Source organism: Melanaphis sacchari, unplaced genomic scaffold, assembly GCF_002803265.2.
Source record: "Melanaphis sacchari strain LSU unplaced genomic scaffold, SCAv2.0 Contig44_pilon_pilon, whole genome shotgun sequence".
Classification (NCBI taxonomy): domain Eukaryota; kingdom Metazoa; phylum Arthropoda; class Insecta; order Hemiptera; family Aphididae; genus Melanaphis; species Melanaphis sacchari.
In genome coordinates, this window is record NW_020271295.1 from 2,838,627 (window position 1) to 2,858,692 (window position 20,066).

General features: G+C 24.0%; 1 protein-coding gene across 1 annotated transcript in view; it reads right to left on the reverse strand.

The window, feature by feature from the left end:
• Positions 1 to 9,832: 9,832 nt before the first annotated feature.
• LOC112597981 (tetraspanin-2A) overlaps positions 9,833 to 20,066 on the reverse strand; it is a 159,842-nt gene continuing 149,608 nt past the window's right edge. The window contains exons 4-5 of the mRNA XM_025344264.1: positions 19,455 to 19,640; positions 9,833 to 10,125 (exon numbers count right to left, since the gene is read on the reverse strand). Coding sequence (XP_025200049.1) covers positions 10,051 to 10,125; positions 19,455 to 19,640 — 261 coding nt within the window. The 3' untranslated portion in view covers positions 9,833 to 10,050. The remainder of the gene's footprint in view (positions 10,126 to 19,454; positions 19,641 to 20,066) is intronic.

Below are 20,066 nucleotides of genomic sequence, written 5' to 3' on the forward strand. Positions count from 1 at the left end.
TATTATGCAACACTCTCTAAAAGCATAATTTGTACTAGGAGAGTTGAGTTGGGTTTATAAATTAGTTATAGATATTATTATGTCAAATTAATGTCAGAAAGAATTTAACATAAATAGAATAATTAATATGTTAATAAAATAAAAATAATTCAAACGAATATAAATATTTGTTCAAGTATTGCGAAAGTCTAGATTATACAGAAAACATTTAAAATCCTTAAGAGAAATAAAAATAATATTATACAGTTTTGATGATTATTTACTTATATAAGTTAAAAAAATAAACAAATAAATAAATACTTAATCAAAATATTTGTTATGTTACTCGTTTATAATTTTATATAACAGAAAATCAGTAAACATATTATTATAAATGATAACGTGTTAATGCTTTTTCTAAATTATAATAATCATCAACGTTGGAACATATTATTTTTATATAAAAGCATAATGAGTCTATCCTTATAAATGAATATTACTATAATTTTAGTTTATGCAATAAAATATATGATTAAATTGACATTTTATTTTGTAAGATAAAAAATAATTTTTAGACTTTTTGATTTAACTTAAAATTTTTTTCTTTAAGTTGGTTTATGTACTTAGTTAAAAAATAAAATAAATAATCTAATGGTATAATTAATTTAGTTTAGATTTAATTGTTTATTGTAATTCAAATTTAAATATATGATAATAATTATTTTTAAATATCAGTAATTTTAGTTGAATAACTGCATATTTAATAATAATATGACCTAGGTACTTAATAATTTCTTGAAATCTATAAAAAATAGTGAATCATTTAGATTCAATATTTTTTTCCAAGTTTTTTCCCTCATTTTATGAATTTTTCAAAATAATTTTTTAATTACTTTTAAGGCACTTACCTTGACTCTGTAAGAAATATTAAACAAAATATTAAATTAAACTTTTACAACTTATGTTATATACTCATTAATTATTTTTATCTACCTATTGATAATCAGCATATAAGCTTCACATTATACGTAGATATAGATAATTTATATTACAAATCTAAATATAAAAATATGGATTTAAGTTTTAGATTCTGAGTAGATCGATGAATTTTACAATGATGTGTATTATTTTCTGTTTTTCATTGCCTTTTAGAGCAGTAAAAATGCTTCGGTTTTTAATTTTGTAGGTAATTTCTTATAGAATATTGAATCTAGTTGGTTGTTTGGGGAAATATTCCAGTAATTTTAATAATAATAGTAAGGAGAAAAAAAACAAAATTGGTAATTTATACGCTAAATTAGTTTTTGACAAAATTGATTTCTTTATTTTGCTATATTTCTATATTTCAAGAAATGAATAACTGTAGAAATTCAAAATATTTAAAAATTTAATGTAAGATTCTTTAAAAGTTGTTTGTTAATAAAAATTAAAATAAATTATTATAAATAAAAAAAAATTGAATGTAAATGCATACAATTTTTTTAGAATTGTTTTAAGTTAGATTTTTAAAAAAATTTGTCAAAATCTTTATAATTAATTTATTATTTGATGGTTAAAAATTCATTAATATACAATCGCGGCGTTTGCACGCTGCGTTTACCTTGTATTTTCTATAGCGTCAGACGCTGTAGATTTTATTATTTTATCCAAATCTTTTAGTTTAATTTTGCAAAATTAAATCATAAACACTATGATCGTTGTATTTTCTGCACGTAGTTTTCACCTAAAAGTTCTAATTTTTGAAATTTTTAATATGAATAAAATTTTAATTTTAAACAATATTATTAATCATAATAATATTATTTGTGAATTGCTGCTTCGTAATGAAGAAGTTAAAAATGAGCTACTTATGAAATTAATTTCAAAAATTGATTATTTTCCATAAATGAAAACGAAAATTTGCTTTTTGACATATTGACGTTGGATATCTGGGCGCAACACTGATCTGGACAACGGACAAGGGACAATGGACGTTACATTAAACGCGACTTGGGAAACCAGTCACACACAAAAATAAATACATAATATTGGGTCTCGGCGTTAGACGTCGTTGTCTAGATGCTACTGGGAAACCGTACTTTAAATAAAATACCTTGTATTTCAAAGCGATAAAAAGTGTTTTGATGATTCTTTACTATGCACTACTTCAAATATTTATATTCTAGAACACTATTTTTTATCTAACTTTTTTAATGTTGGTTTTATGCTTAAACTATAATATTATATCTACTATAGTATATTTGTTTGTATTAATATATTTAACATGTGAAATGTGTAAATGTTAATATTTAATTATATTTAATTAAGTTTCTTTAAAGTATGATGGTTTCGTTAAATTTTTATGTGATTTTGACTCTAAGAATTCTATTTTATTATTAATAAATTATGAATCTCAATTGATGTGTTATAATTTATAATCGAACGTTGATAATTGTTTTTTGAATCTAATTAAAATATTGAGTATTATACTACAGAAATACTAGATACTAATCTTATAAATTATTTAAATGAAATTGACTAGTACCTTACAAATTGAATATTTTAATATTGTGTTAGTTTATCAAATTTTTACTGGGATTTACTTTGGCAATTTGTCTAATGTAATTCATAACTTACGGTTTCCTGTGTTTTTTCAACTTTATATTATTCAGGCATTTTGGTTATATTGTAAAAAATATCTCTAGAGATATATTATAACTAAAATATCTCTAGAGATATATTTTAACTATAATATATGTTTTTATATGTATTATGTGTTTATATATATGTTAAATTGTTAAAAGTTAAATTTTGGATAAATATTAACGTTGTTTAATCGGAATATCTGAATTTCTTGTCGTTTTTGCAGCATCATGTTTCTTTGATTTATCACTACTTATATGCTAATTTAGAACATTGAAATGCAATCATGTAAATTTTAAAACTAACTGAACGAAAAAATCAAAAAAAAAAAAAATAATAAATTTAAATTATACAAATAGGTACACAATAATATTTAAGCGTAGACGTATACCTGATTATTTTTACACGTATAATATAACTATCATTTTAAAATGGTGTTGGGTTTTTTTTTTATGTTATTTTGTATGACACGTCTTAGATTTAATAAATGAAATATAATTTTGAAAATGATCATTAATCTGAAAAAGGTGGATTTTAAAACGAAACGTGAGATTTGTAGATCACGTGCCCGGAAATCGCTGAATGGATCAGAGGTTGGTTCATTTCCGGTCATAAATCTTGATCTTGGTCAGTAATGTTTTATTCAGTTTTCGGGGTAAGTATCGCGCACAGTAAATGTATTGGAAACGCCATTTTATGTCTTTGTCGTCTGAAGATTTGATAACTATATGGTGTTATTTCCGGAAGTGATGCAACCAGCCATCGGTGTAGTCGGCTATGAAATTTAGTTACACAGTGTATGTAATAATTATTACTAGCATAAATAGTTCAAAGATCTATAAACTTTGTTTTGTATGAAAAATTAAACCTTAAAAATGCATAAATAAGCCCAGATTACAAAAGTCCAAGAGTAATTTTATGATAACAATTACCTATAATTATATTTTATGTAGTTTTTTCAATCTGTCCCTAAAAAAGTTGTATGGACAATTATTGTTTTTAATTTTACTGTGTTCTACTATAAAACATAACTATACGAGAAATAAATGTCGATAATATCAAAAGCAGTAATTATTTAAAAGTGAAAACTTACATATAAATTTCAAAACGTAAGTTATTTTTATCGTTTGTAAATAAAATAAGTTAAATAAGTTCAGTAATATATGGATTGTGAGTAAAACTTATCAGGGTGAAAAATAATATGAGCAGACTTCAGTTTTATCTTCGCAGATACGGCATAAAATACCTAAAATGTAAATACTTATTCGGCTTTGAGTAATATAAAATATTCTGTATGAAACACTGAGACTCAAATCAATAATAATTTTACATTTTTTATGTATTTTAAATTTTTTAAACAAAATATGTTATATTCAAATGCCTTATCTTTTTATAATATTTTTAATATTTTAAATATATATTTTTTTTTGTATCATACATATTATATGTGAATGTATGAAAATTTCTTTTTGCAGCAATTGAACTGAACTAAAAAAAAAAAAAATCAATCATTATTATAACTATTTACCTGGATATTAATAAACATTTATAAACTTCTTTGGTTCCATTTTTTCAAAAATATTTTATTTTATTATACAACTTTAATGTTTGGTAATTAGGGTTAAAAATATATAATTTTTAATTCCGGTAGTAGACTATTGTAATAATTGTTTTATAATGTAAATCATTAAACATCGTTGTTTGTGCAAATATTTGTAGTGCAGGTTGAATGAACAAAAATAATTGGCCTTGAAATTATTTACCCTTTACATGTCCATTGTATACATATATGTCTACGAGATTCTTAGCTTAATGTTTTTTTTAACGGTAGGGTAGGAAGTGGGCACAGAAGATCTTGTAACATTTCGAGTGGGTTTTGATGACGTAATTAATAACAAGATTTCGGGTATTTTTATCTGAAACGACACTAATTCCGAGGTCATTAAGCTTCGCAGTTTGGGGCTCCCTGGAGAGAGGTGGAGAGAGGAAACGTCTGCGTGTGGTCTCAAATCCCTAGCTTGGGATCAAAACGTGATTTTTCACCCTTGGCTGTGGAGAAAAGCGAGAAATGGCTGCTGCTGTACCCGTCACTGTTACAGCATAAGTTGCGGTAGAGGCGGCCTAGTCAACGGTGGGTAAAACGGTGATGGAATGGTGGTGGTGTGGGGTTTTCATTCCGTGGAAAGTCGGCGACTCGTGTAAATCATCCCTGTTGCCAGATTAACAAGAATTCGGGCGTCAATCTTTTTCGGTCACACAGCTGCTACAATTTCTCACGCAACTCTTACGGAAAATATATAAAATGTCCGGTTTTCAGGTTGACAATACTTCAATTAGATGTATGCGTACTAGTACTGCTATAGTGATTAATTTCGATACGAAAACCCCTATCTATAGCTTATCGGGGATAAGAAAATTTACTGATATATATTTAGGGAACATAAATACTCGCAACAACTGGTAGTTTATTATATTATACTTGTGTATTTTTGGTACCATTTGTTAATGGATTGACATTGAAATATAACATTTAATGTTCTATTAATGATATAAAAATTAATAAAACATTTTTTCAAGATTCATCGACACAAGACCTGTTTGATTAAAATAGCATATATTTTAAATATCAATGCAAAAATAATTTTAGACATGACTTATGATATCAATAAATTATAAACTTATGATATTAATAATACAATTAAATATTTCAAATACTATGTAGATACAAAAAAAAAAAAAATAAAAAGTTACAACATAGTAAATTTTAAATATATTTCATTAACATTAGTAGACACTGTTTTTTAAATTACTTCAAAATAAATAAAATCGTTTTTTTTTTTTTTGTTTAAATAAGTATCCAATTTCATTCAATTTTGGACTTATATGTCTAAGAAAAAATAACTGCAAATGTAATTTTAATATTTTTTTTAGATTTCTGTTAATTTAATTTAATAAACTAACCTCCAAAATAATTTATAAATTTTCATTGTTTAGAAAAATGTTGTCAAAGGTTAAACTTCAAACGCTTATAAAAAAATGTACGTTGTATATTTTTGAATTTATGTAAATTCAACTTTTAAGAAATTGTGTTTTCAATTTCAAAATATTTTTAGCAAACATACATTATTTTTTTAAACAATATTTAATATAAATAGTAAAAAAATCTATTAAATTATGCGAATTACAATGCTAATACCTACCCACGTATAAAATTATTTCATATTACAGTTGTCTATTATAGTATCATTAAATTCAAAAACCATTAGATGGCATGATAGAAAACAATTAATAAAATCAAATAAATATTTTGGTTTAGTATGATTTGAAAGAGTAAGTTATTTTGATACATTTTAAAGATTATATCAGTTTGTTTATAACATAAGATTGATACTATTCCATTATAATTAACATTTAATATAGTAACAAATAGTTATATAAAATGTATAGTATATGTTTATGTATTTCTACTTATACACTTTAAAATCATATTTTTTCTATGCCAAAAAAATATATTTTGTATTATATTATTTAAAAATAAATAGTAAAGGAAAGTAATAATGTTAATTTTAAAGCATTATTATGAAAAAATTTAAATAAAAGTGATAATTTTTTCAATTTATAAGTTTTTTTTCTCCAAACAGTATCTACCAACATTAATTCTATTACCTCCTAATTAGAGGTAATCTGATTTTAAAAGTTGAATATCACAATTTAAAAAAAAGTCAAGTTATTTTAAAAATAAATAATAATAAAATATATTATCATTATCCATATATTCAAGTTATATTGGAAAATATAATTTCGCTGATTATGGATTAAATTATATATCATGTAATTTTAACTAATAAATTTAACGGAACAATGTACAATATAAATCGCATTATTATTTCTGAACAAATTATAATAATACAGCATAGTTGAAATATGGTATATTTTAAATTAATAATAAATATAATATCATATATATATATATGTATATTTGTTTTTAATCAATAAATATTTGAAATGAAATAATAAAATAAAAAGTTGATGCAGTACCTAAGTATTGCAATAACTGGTGTCTGGTAGTATCATAAAAAAATAAGGAAAAATGAAAATCTATATAACATTATATGCAATATTTATTAGCAACATCATAATATTTTAACGAATTTATTAAATCTCATCAAATATATTATATTATTTTGTTTAAAAGGAAATGTAATATAAAAATATTTTATAAGAGCTAATATTTTCGTAAACAAAAATAAAGAATACATGAATATTTCTAAAATTGTTAATAAAATATATCAATTTAATAGTCATTTTTTTTTTTGCTAGTGAAATTCTATTACTATTTTTACTTCAATACTAAATAACATTTTAATTAATTGGATAAGAACTAACATGCATAATGTGTATTATAAACTTTTATAATACACGTTACTGGCTTAATTAAAAAATGTAGTAAAATTCACTGTTTGCATATTCAATGCATAATATCTTAGTTTCGTCTGAAAATATTTGAAAATAGTTTTTCAAAAATGGTAAACTTTTTTGGTCCATGCTTTGGGAAATTCGTAAAAATATACTCGTATTGCTGATATTGATATTTTTCTGTTGTAAAAATTTATAAAAACTTCTATTGTTATAAGTCATTCATGAGTTCATGACTCATGAGTTTGGTAGGTTGAATTATAATGAATATAAATGTAAAAAAGAGTTCCATATTTAAAATCAGAAAAAAATATACATATAATAAATTTAAAAAATATTCTTTATATTATTAAAAACAGGATTGATGTCTTAAGTATTTTCAAGGTCATATAAAGGTTTAAAAAGAATGATAATTTAAAATAAGAATAATTTTCAAATTTAAAGATATGTGTTTCAGTTTTAAAACTTAAACATATATTTGATTTTATACTTATAAATTATATCTAACATATATATATATATATATTTAAGACAGTGGTTCTCAATCTTTTTAGCACCACGACTCAAATTTTCCCCAAAAAATCTTTTACGACCCACATGGGCCACATGGTTTCACTTTTCAAAAAGCAATTAAATAAAATAAAAAAAAATTGTAAAGTTTTAAATTAAAAAAAAAAAAAAAATTAATAATTTAAAAAATATATAATAATAATGATATAAAATCATTTAAATTTTTTTAACAAAATTTGTTTATTATGTATTTTTATTAGGTTTAAATTATTATTTTTATTATTGTATAGGTTTATAATCAATATATTTTTACAAATGTACTTTTAATAATAACAATATTATACTATAATAATATATTTAATATTAATTTAACATACATTTCTTGGAATCTGTATAATTCAAAAAATTGTTTTTGACCCACCGAAAATTGACTGATGACCCATCAGTGAGTGACGATCCACAGTTTGAGAAACGCTAATTTAAAGTATTACTCAAGTATCATAATGACTTAATAAACACCTCATAGACTCACTTTGATTTATGTAGAAACTATAGTTTTTGAATTTACTATACAACAATAAGCAATAATATAAATGGAACAACAATCGTATAGATAATTTATTTAAATTATTAAATAATGGGTTATGAAAATACATTTTATTTACCATAACAAATTTTTATTAATATTAATTTGTCTAATTTTACAAAAAATGTGCTTAACAAATGTTGGATATAGTGTGATTAAGTTTTTATAAAGTAATTTATATTTTAAATTCCTATTTTTAATGAAATGTATATTATGTAGTTAGATATATGTAAAGCTTAATACATGAGTTTTTAGTTTATTTAATAATATTAAGAGATTTTTAGAAAAATATACGTTTATCAAAAATTATATCATCATATAATTGCGGTAATGTTTATGACGATTGAATAGATGATATTTCCTAATTGACAAATATGTCGATAATGTATATTGATATTCTAATGTATATATTATATGGACATCGAGCATAGGGGGAATATTTTTTATAGCGCAGTTGTTGATGCGAAGTGGCAGAAAATGTTTGAAAATGTTTTTTATGCAAATCAGAGTCGAAATGTAAGTAATTGCACATCGACAAGGGCCAGTAATCCCATGTTTTCCTTTTTAAGGATTAACTTAGAAATTTCGGTGCGTATTTTGGTAGCTTTTGGTTCTTGTAATAATATTTGTTTAAGTGCATTTAATAGTTTGTTCAGTTGACGCACACATAGCGCGTACGCGCACATACTCACCCTTTAACATATTAAAAAATTATTTGATATAATTAAAAAAACAATGAGGTATGTTAATCCACGTTGAAAATAATATCGTCGATCACAACTGAATAACATACTCACATAATGTGCATTGGTTGTCATATAATATATATGTATAATGTATTATCGTTGCTTTCCGTAAGGGTGTTGTAGGAATTCTCAACTGACAAAAAACACACCAATCACTAGCACACACACAAAATGGCATAGACGACAATATTGGACCGGAAATTAGTATTGTTTTTTCGTCTGAGATATTGGCTTTTCCAGAGGTGATCATGCGGAAATTTCGTTTTTGTAGGATTGCTTTTCGTGTGTTCGATTGGTCGATACTAGGCGGGCATCGGAATCCAGATGGTGACAATAATAGGGCCTTAAATACTCAGATGTTCGTGAAACAAAAGTGTGTACTACCACGATTTCATTTCGCAGAAACAAGTTCCAGCGTTTATCTGAGAGGGGTAAAAAAAGTAAACGTACGCGCATCGCGTCAAAGGTATCTGATGAACTTACAATTGTGTCACCGCCAGCCATGTGCCGATGCAATATACAGAGAGCACTTACAATAAAAAGGTGTGAGCCGTACCAAATCTGACAAATAAAAACATGTCTTTCTATGAATTATAAAAGTGCTTTATTTATAACACACGACTGTAGTAAGCCTGTATCCATAAATAGTTTCAGAGACTTATCGATGTAATAATACAATAAATCGCAAAATATATAGTATGCATAGTGTATACTAATTAAATACTCATACATTTTATTTAATGTAAGAATAATAAATACTAGCCTAATTATTTCGTCACAATGTAGTGATAGTATTACTTTTTTGCCAAATTTGCATATGGGTTATTTTTGTAAAATGTTAGAAATAAAATATTCGTATAAATTGACAAATATGCAGACGAACATTATGCTTAAAATATATTAGTTTAAAATTATATACTGCAATTTAAAAAAATATTGAACAAAAAATAAAAATATATCTAAAATACGAAAATAGAAAATAATTCAATTTATTTTTGCAATGTGTAAAGAAGTATTACATTCATTTTACAAAAAAGGTAGTAAAAATATTGATAATTAGTAGAAAATTGTGTTTGTTTTGAACATCTTATGAGATAGTTTTTTTTTTTACTGTAATCGCATAATTTCTATACGTGAAAAAAACAACTAATTATTGTTATTGTGCAAAAAGAAAAAAAAATAATTTTTTTATCATCGGTTGTAGTTGAATTTTTCTTCCTTTTCCAAAGCCTTGACTAAAATCAGACTCAGAACGGATATAAGCATCTGAAAAAAAATACAGGTGTTAACATTAGTAACACTAATTTATTTCTAAAAGTAAACAAAAACGAATATTAGGTACATATTATAAAATATTGAGTTTAGCGATATTAAAAATTGAGTACCATTAAAGGTTTTGATAATAATATTTTTAAAAAGATTTTAAAAATAAATTATTTATTTACAGTCTTATAACAACTGCTTGAAGTCAGCCATCCCGTATAACCTAACCTTGCATTTAAAAAAGTTGAATTTTATTCTATTTAATTTTTTCTTTTAACTTTGTAGATTACTTACACTGAACATTGTAACTTTAAATTGCTGCTTGGTCTATTGCAGTTAAGAATATTTAGACTTATATTCAAAAATATTATATTAGATTCTATGTTTTTTAATCCTTGAAGTAGAAATCGATATATTTTTTATTCTTACTATTGAATTTTGAATACATATTTTCTATATAACACTATTTTAGAGATTTTTATTCATTAGTTTAGTTTTTAGTTAAAATTAAATCTCATCACCTGGTTAAATTATGTGGCTAAATTATAATATAAAAATTTAATTTAATCAAATTTATGTTAACAAGTTAAATTTGTATTTTATTTAGTATAGAGGATGGTCCGATGGTGTATTTGATTGGTTATTTTAATATTATCCGTCAGACATTAAATAATCACGATAAATCACAAGGTAAGATTGTTTGATGAAAACATTTCGTAATCAAATAAACCGAATTGTCTTTGTTAATAGTTTCCAAGCTCGAATCTGCTAACTAATGAGATTTTTTTTTCATTAAAGAAAAAAAATATTTTTGTACAGAAATATTGGAATGGCGAGTCAGTGGCAGAAGAGGTGTATACAAGAAAAATAATTTTAATTATTTAAATTAGCATTGGAGAGAAAAATGGCAGATTTAACTTTTTACCTTCATCTCGTCTCTTGCGTTTTTGTTTCTTCTTATTTCTCATATACTCGTATATAGTTTTTTTTTTTTTTTTAGTTAATAGAAATAATATAATTTAAAAAATAACGAACGTTATAAATAGCTTTATCTTTAGTTTTTTATAAATTATGCAAATTTAAGCGAAACGAAATATTTATTTTATGAATTTAGTAATCTTTTTAACTTTTACACCTCCTTTCCCTCATTGTAAGTTTATTATTTTTAATTTATATTCTGTTTATTGTATTTATTTCGTATTAATTTTAATTTTTTTTTGTTATAGTGGAATTTGTTTGTTGTATACGAGAAGAAATAATTTTACAAACTATTTAACAGTTTTTTTTTTTTTTTAACGAATATACATTTATTTTATTATTTTATTTTTATATATGCATAATTTCTTAAATTAACACAAAATATTTCAAGAGTATTTAACGATATTATTTATTTATAGTTGCATCATTGAAATATTGTTTAATATTTATTGTTATCAACATTTTAATAATAAATATTTTTAATATTTAATTGAATTAAAAAATATATTTAAATTATTTATTGTTATTAGTTTTATTCTATTTTATTTTTTTTTATCAGATTTTAATTTTAATTTTAAGATTTTAGTATACAACATAGTTATCATAATACTACAATAAATAAAATTATATCAAAAATACCAATATAAAAATCAACAGTTTGAAATAAGGTAAATCGAAATTTTTGTCATCAAGAATTTTGTTTATGTACGTATAATTGTATAATAACATATTGTAATATAATATACATTTAAAATTCTATTATTATTATCATAGACATTACAGTGTTGAAATAATTTGCAGTTTATAATAATTAATCAGGAATATTTTATAAATATTTAAATAATGATAAAACAATATTATACTCGTATATAACTGTTTCATCGGGATTATAATTCAATAATTGTATATTTTTTTTTTGTATTGTCGTAATTATAAAGATTAAAATAATGTATACCTACTATAAAATTATATTGTTTTGCGTGGTCTATTATTAATTTATGATTTAAAAATAAATTAAAAAAAATATTTATGACAACTTAAAACACTTTAAATTTTGGTTATCTATTTAATAGATTTCTTTTGTACTTATTGACAATTGATATAATAAAATATAAATTATTAATTTTTATATTTAATGAGAACTTAAGGAATTATCAGCTAAATACAAATATTCCTACTCAAAGTAAAACAGAATTAACAAGTATTAAGAATGAAATATAATAAATAGTTATGTATTTCAAAATACTTATATTCATATCCAGAATCCTTATCACATAATAATACAATTATATTTCAAATAAATATAATATAATTAAATTTCTTTATCACTACTTAACCTAGTCATATAAACTACACCATTGTCAAATCTTCTGACCTTTTCTCCTATCACACCATTAATTCTTACTTTAAATGAAATTTTAATTGTTATAAAAAATTACTCAATTTTTAATCTAGGTATCGCAGACTAGGAAAAATTTAGTTTAATCATTAAAAATAACATCACACTTAACATCTCCCTAAAAACCTTACTTGATTTGGATAATGCGGTTCGATCTATCTTAACTATCATAAAAAATGCAGCACTCAATGCATCCCAAATAAGCCCTTCCACCACTTACTAACCAATATTTTTTTCCTCACACATACCCATCATAGATAAGCGTTGAGTTGCAGTAAATGGCAAAGAATACATTTGTCAAGTGATAGTAGAAACTTCAATAACCTCGTTAACTTTCAAGCGAATAATTCGGCTTTAGTAACAACTAAAAAACCTTATTCTATCAGCTAACTACACAGATTAGTTTAAAATATTACATCATTCTTGGAACAAAAAAATACGGTGTTTTTTTGTATTTTGCCCAAGCGTTTGATTGGGTATGGCATGAAGGGCTTATGTTCAAACTTTTTTTCTCATCCATTCCATTATTTCTCATCCTCAAATCATTACTATCAAATCAAAAATTTGCAGTAAGATGTGAAAAGACATTTCCAATTCATATTCTATAAAATTTAGCGTCCCTCAAGGCAGTATCCTTTCTTCGACTCTCTACAATATAAATACAGTAGACCTACCACAGTCAAACAACACTACCCTAGCTACTTTTTCCGATGATACAACCATAAATTCATCTAATTCCTCTAAGATTACCTAACTTAACTACAAAAATGGTTCATTTTATGGAAAATTAAAATCAACGAAGCAAATATCCACCCACATTACTTTTATCCTCAGTTTTAAAAATATTCTTTCTATTTACCTAAATGACCAAATAATCTTTATAGATAATTTTATTAAAAGCTTAAATCTTTTTTTCAACAAAATAGTAACCTGGAAAAACCATATTATATCCCTTAATCTCAGATTCCACAAATCAAGACCACTTCTCAAATCCAAAATCCCTCTTTTGAATAAAACACTAAATGTATAAACAAATATTACGCCTTGTAATGATGTATAACATCTAATGAAATCTAGGGAATTTTAAAAATTCAAACATAAATAAACTTCAAGCGTTTCAATTAATAACTTTTCGTGTCATCTCTAATTCTCCCTGGTACGTTAGCAATCGTACTTTATGTTATGACTTCTACACACCACCAATATCCATACTTGCTTCCTATCACTAAAATAAATTTTGTAAAAACTCTTTTAACCACACAAACTCCTTCATGTCTATATTTTCTTTTCGTACATTATCTGACGATCTTCTCCGTCATCGCATAATCTTTTAAATAATTAATAACAACTTACTTCTTCTAAGTTCATAAATTAGAATTAGTATCGATGGATTCTCTCTTTTCTAATGGTTTTCAAATCTTGTACAAACGTCAACTTATATAATTATTGTATTAATACAGTTTGTAAATATGTTTTACATTTAATGAAAATAAATATGAATATATAATTTAAATTTGAAAAGTAAATTGATTCAACGTCTAAATATAGAAAGAAAAATTTATTTTGAAATTTGTGTTGGTTTTATTATATTATATTAAAAAACTTTTAACTTATAATTTTCTGTTATATTTTTCAAAAAATAAAAAAAGTTTCTTATTTTTATAAATAATATAAAATTCTTATAAAAAAAAAATACCTAAAATAAGTATAATCAATAACTATATAATTTATATTATATATATATAGAAAATTTAAATCTATGTCTTTGTATAAAAAATTTATTTTTACATTTTTTTAATACACTATAATTTAATTATTTTTTAATCAATCAATTGATATACAAATAATTTAATAAGTTTAAAATTTCACTATAAACTGTAAATAAACAAAAGTATGTTTATAATTATTGCAATATTTTATGATATATCTGAGGTTTTTATTTTCCGTGATTGAAAATCCCATTTTTTTTTTTATTTAATAACAAAAGGTAAATAATAATTATATTTCATACAAATTTTTCAATTTGATATATTTTCAATTAATAAATAAATATTACTAATTCAAAATTATTATTTATAATTAATCAGTGATGTATTAAATAAATAAGCTAGTTAATATACTTTGTATATAGCTTTGACATTTTAATTCAAACTCACTAAACTGAGAGAATAAAATTAAAAATTATCTCTTGGATAAAAAAAAATAGATTATGTAAAATTTAATTAAAGTCAAAATGAAATTAAACGCTTTTATTAATGTATTTTCTAAATAAAAAATAATAAGTTTATATAGTTTATAATATATATTGTGTATAAAATTATTACTAATTTACAAAGGAATCACGTAGTTAAAGATGAAACGATAACTTGTTAGATTACTGGTAAAAGAGTTGAAAAGTCGGAGTGATCACAGGAAAAGAGTGCAGTATTTTATAGGTTCCTCGAAAAATTCCCATTTAAAAAAAAAAACAACGTAAACATTCTATGTGAAAATATCTCAATAATATTACAGATGGCGTGCCCCGTGCGGAGTATAAAATTTATTCTTCAGCTGCCGTCTTGTCATTTCTTTAATAACATTAATTTCCTTTCCGACTTTTTAAACATAAATCGTATAAAATGGAGACCAACTACGGTTATCGTAATCATAAGGATTCGATAAGCTGTGGAGTGATGGTCGGCAGTGGGAGAAAAAAACATTTACAGTTGTCGTAATGAAATATTATACACTACCCTGTACCTTGGCTACTACTACATACTATCCTTTCCAATACTTTTATATATAAAATGGATATAAATTATTTAGTTTGCTGGGTTGATGGGTACATACAGTGTAGTAGTAACAGTGGCAGTAGTATAGTGGTGATGGTGATAGTATAGTAGTTGTAGTATAGTAGAAGTGTCGGGTAAAAAGAAACATACCTATATACATATTATATATAAGTGAGACTTTTTTGCGCACCGTACAGACGTTTTTATTTAAAGCTATAAATTTTGGTACCTACGCAATGCGCAGTCGATTTTTTAAAAATACTTGAAACATTCAACGGACCGCAAATTATGGACTTAAATAATGATGGGCGGGTGCGTATATAGGGCATTGAATTCTGTGACCATTTGGAAGATATTTTTATATAGGAACTTGAAACAGGCGAGATGTGAATTTTTTCATGTTGATGGTAAATTTGCATAGAATAAACTATCTTCAGGAATAAAAGGTGGTTCTCGGGACAAGCATAGAAATACACAAGAGTCCATAAATAACTTACCATCCCCATATAGTTTGTCCCAATACAATATATCTTAAGTATAAAACAAAATATATATATATATATGTTTGAAATGTATGGTATAAAGATAAAAATAAAAATAATATTTAGTTAATGATTAACTATAAACATTTTTTAAAAATGATTAATAGGATTAATATATTTTTTAAATTTTAAATAATTACCAATCTTTATATGTAGTAATGTGACAAAGTTGACTTTGTTTTAAATTATTTTCTACCCTATAAGTATAGATCTTTGTAGTATTTACCTGAATTTACTATAGTAAAACTATGCCAAATAAATATGAAATAAAATAGGTTTAAAATGTTTCAATTGAAGTAAAGACATATAATATCAAGTCAAATGTTTTCAAAATGAGACGGTATTAAGATATTACAGCATATAAGCTAACATACAGCAAATTGCTAAGGCTAACCAGTTTTTGAAAGATAAAATAATAAGATGTAAAGATAAACGTATATTTTATATATACAGAAAAGTTTATTTTAGTTTAAATTTATCGTTTATCAGAACATTTTAAGTCTCTGGAATTTATTTCTAAATTTAGTTTACACAATTGTTGAGATAAAATTTTGTCAAATTAAGGTTCCTTGTAATTTTATTTTTATTTGAATTCAGTTTCTAATAGATTGAGATGCTTTTATATTAGCCAATACTATCCATCTGAAAGTTCTATCATAATACGCTTTACAAAAAATTAAATACATTGTTATAAAACTAATATATTTTAATTATGTGCTTGAATCATAAAATTTAGACTATAGTATATTTTACTGTGTTTTATAAGAACAAAATAACAGTAATCATTTCAAACTTAAGTTGTAGCAAAGGATACTAACATTTTTATTAAATTTTAATTGAATTAATAATAAGAAGGTTAACAATGGTAGTTAATTTTAGGTTTTGTAAAATGCACACAATTTAGTAGGTATAAAGTATACATTAGTTTTTATTATTATTCGGTCAAAAAATGTATATATAAATATTATATATAGTGTTTAAATGTACATGTTAGCTTTGTATAATATGTAACAGACTTTGTTTGTAAAATAAATATTTAAAATAATACTATACGATGTATATGATATTTGTGTACTTTCGAACTTTACCAATAGTTTGTTGTTTGAAAATATATATTTTATAAATGTAATCAAAATAATATATAAAAATGATAGTTTGAATTAAATAGAACAGAAATAGAAAAGTTTGTATAATATTAGTTTTTTCTGCTATTGAATTTCTAAAAAAAAAAAAATTCATATACATTAAAAGTGTTAAATTATATGAGAGATTGTATCGAATTTAATGGAATGTACATTTTTATTGGCGAATTTCGAATTCCTTTTTAGCATGTTTATCATACATTTATTATAGGTTGTTATTAATACGATATTCTTAATTAAATTTAAAATTTAAATTAATAAATAAACATGCCAAAATGTTTGGTAAATAATTTATGAAAAATGTGTATGATTATGTGTATATTGATTAATAAATTATTATTTATTTTTGATTACTTAGTTATTTTTATGATGAATAATTTATATTACGTGATTACTTGACTAATTAAAATTTAATGATCGATATTATTATACTTTTTAATCATCATAATATACTGTAAAATACTTTTAAACAAAATAAATAGGTACCTTTGTTGAATTGGTATTTTATATGATAATTTGACATTCATTTTGTTTGAAATATAATATTGGTACATACTTTATATTGAATTTCCATCTATATTAAAATTCTATATTATAAATCAAACCATGTTTTAAGTATTTCGGAAATTATATTGAAAGTGTATTATTTATTCGAACAAATAATTAGAAATTCGTATAAAAGAAAACAAATTAATATATATTTAACTTTTAAGTGTTAATAATATATACGCGCGTAGGTACGTTCGAGTGCGAATCAAATATTCCCGAGTTGACTGTTAAAATAATGAAAATCAATTTTTTGGTTTTACAATATTGTATTATCTCACTCAGTTAGGTTCTCTATTTTTTTCACCTTTTTTTTCTCACTCATATACCACTTCTGCTATACATATAATATATATTTTTGTTGGCACCTCGAACATCGTCTATTACTCGTATTTCGATTAAGAATTCGTCGAAAATACAAAGAACAACAGTATGGTACGTGTCATAAACAAAAATACAAATTTCGTCATGTACTTTGGTGATTATTGCTTTAACAAACACACACGGCCGTACCTCACGTATATGCATACGTCGAGATCGATTGACGGCGGTGAACCATATATTTTAACGTGGACCTGGGCATTTGAAGTTTTCATAAAAGGTTTGAGATGCTTTTGTGTATTATGGTATGTATATATAACGCATAGAAGTTCGGCGACGTTGCAAGCAAGTGTCCGTTGAATACATGAGCAATGGTGGTGTAAGGGGAGGTTGAATGACTTTTTTTGTTATTTTTTTCGATCTAAAAAGGTCATACTAGGGAAATGTCTTCAGAGAAGGTCTTAGAAGGTCAATTCGATGATGTTATACAAATTATGAGCAACTCATTTAACGCAAAATATGGTCATTATTATATGAAAAAATAACAAAAGCATAAACATTTATAGATGTTATCAAAGACCGGGTGAATCAAACTATGTAGACGCTAAAGGTAAATAATGTAAAATGCATGAATAAAATAATTTAATCAGCTGAGATAAATTTAAACTTCTAAAATTAAAACAGATAAACATTTTAAAATAATAATATAAAATAATTAACTTATTGGAGCGTGATCACAGAGCAATCTAAAATAATACTTTACGGGTCTATATAGTCTTAACAACAAATAAATGCTTTTTTTACTTAATAATAAGTAGGTAAGGAGTATAAACACATAAATCAGGTTTTTAATTATAGTTAGTATAGTTTTTCAATTTTTGTAGTTTTGAAAACTAATAATATTATCCAAATGAATATGATAAATTTTAAAATTAATAATTTTATCAGAAGAATATTATTTATGTATATAATAAATACTAAACTGGCTAATAATTTTCTATTTGGTAGCAAAGATAATGAACAAAAAGCAAATCATTAATATTCAGGAATGTTATTTAATGGCATTCCTCACTATAATATTATCTTATAGAAATAATAATGATAGAATTCCAAAATGTCTAGTCGTTCGTCATTGATCGTGATGTTTGATGTATCGATCTTAATGAGCATTTACAAACTATTTTATATCGTTTAAAGTTTTCATATAAGAGAACTATTTATAATATATTTGTATTAAATTGAACTAAAAAATATAAACGTTAGTACATACAAACCTATACTATTATATACTCATAATGATAAAGTTATAAACGTATAACCTTTAAATATCATAACATTAAATACCAAAATCAGAAATTAAAAAAAATAAATAAACTATATTATTTAAGAACCATTCTTCTGTTTTATATAATTTATCTTTATGAGTTCTTAGATCGAAAATACTGTGTATTGGAAATAGAAAAATTTATGTATTGTTGTGTTGTATGATCCATTCTCCTTGTATTTTGGCTTTTTAAATTTAAACAATTTAATAATATATTATACTTATTTGAGAAATGTTTATTTTTTCTTTTTCTTAAACATATATATTTAAATAGGTGGATTTTACATTATGTTTGAAATCGATAATTACCTCCAAAGCGGCTATCGATATTGCTATGTTGGTCGTCCACCGGGATTTGTCCTCCAAGAACCAAGTCACTTCATCAGCACAGCCATAAAAGAATGCATTCCCGGTTACCGTGTCTCTACATTCCGTAGGCAACGCTTTCCTCAGCGCCAAATAGTCATTGGGTCCGTCTGCTCCGCAACAACCAATCTAAAAACATATACATAATATTAATTATAATGGGTGTATGCTTACCATTTTTAAACGTATTACATAATATATATTTTTATTGTATATATCAAGTCGATAGATTTAGCAGAATCAACACTGTGGCGTTTAAAATTGGTAGGAAAGTAAATTCCAGAAAGTCGAGGAAAACTATTCGATGTATCAAAAATCCTTCGCTTTAGAGCTCATCATCTATCGAAAAAACGAGTTGATTGTACGTTTTCACATGGTGTTTATGGAAAATCAATGAATACACATATGGAAAAGACGCGGCCCCGGCAATAACCAGATATCATGCACTACGCGTGTAATACACACGACGGAGTGTTGACAACTCGAGCGTTACGAGTTTAAACACCCGTGTATTTCGATTCAAAATGACTCAATAATAGTAATTATGTGTATGTA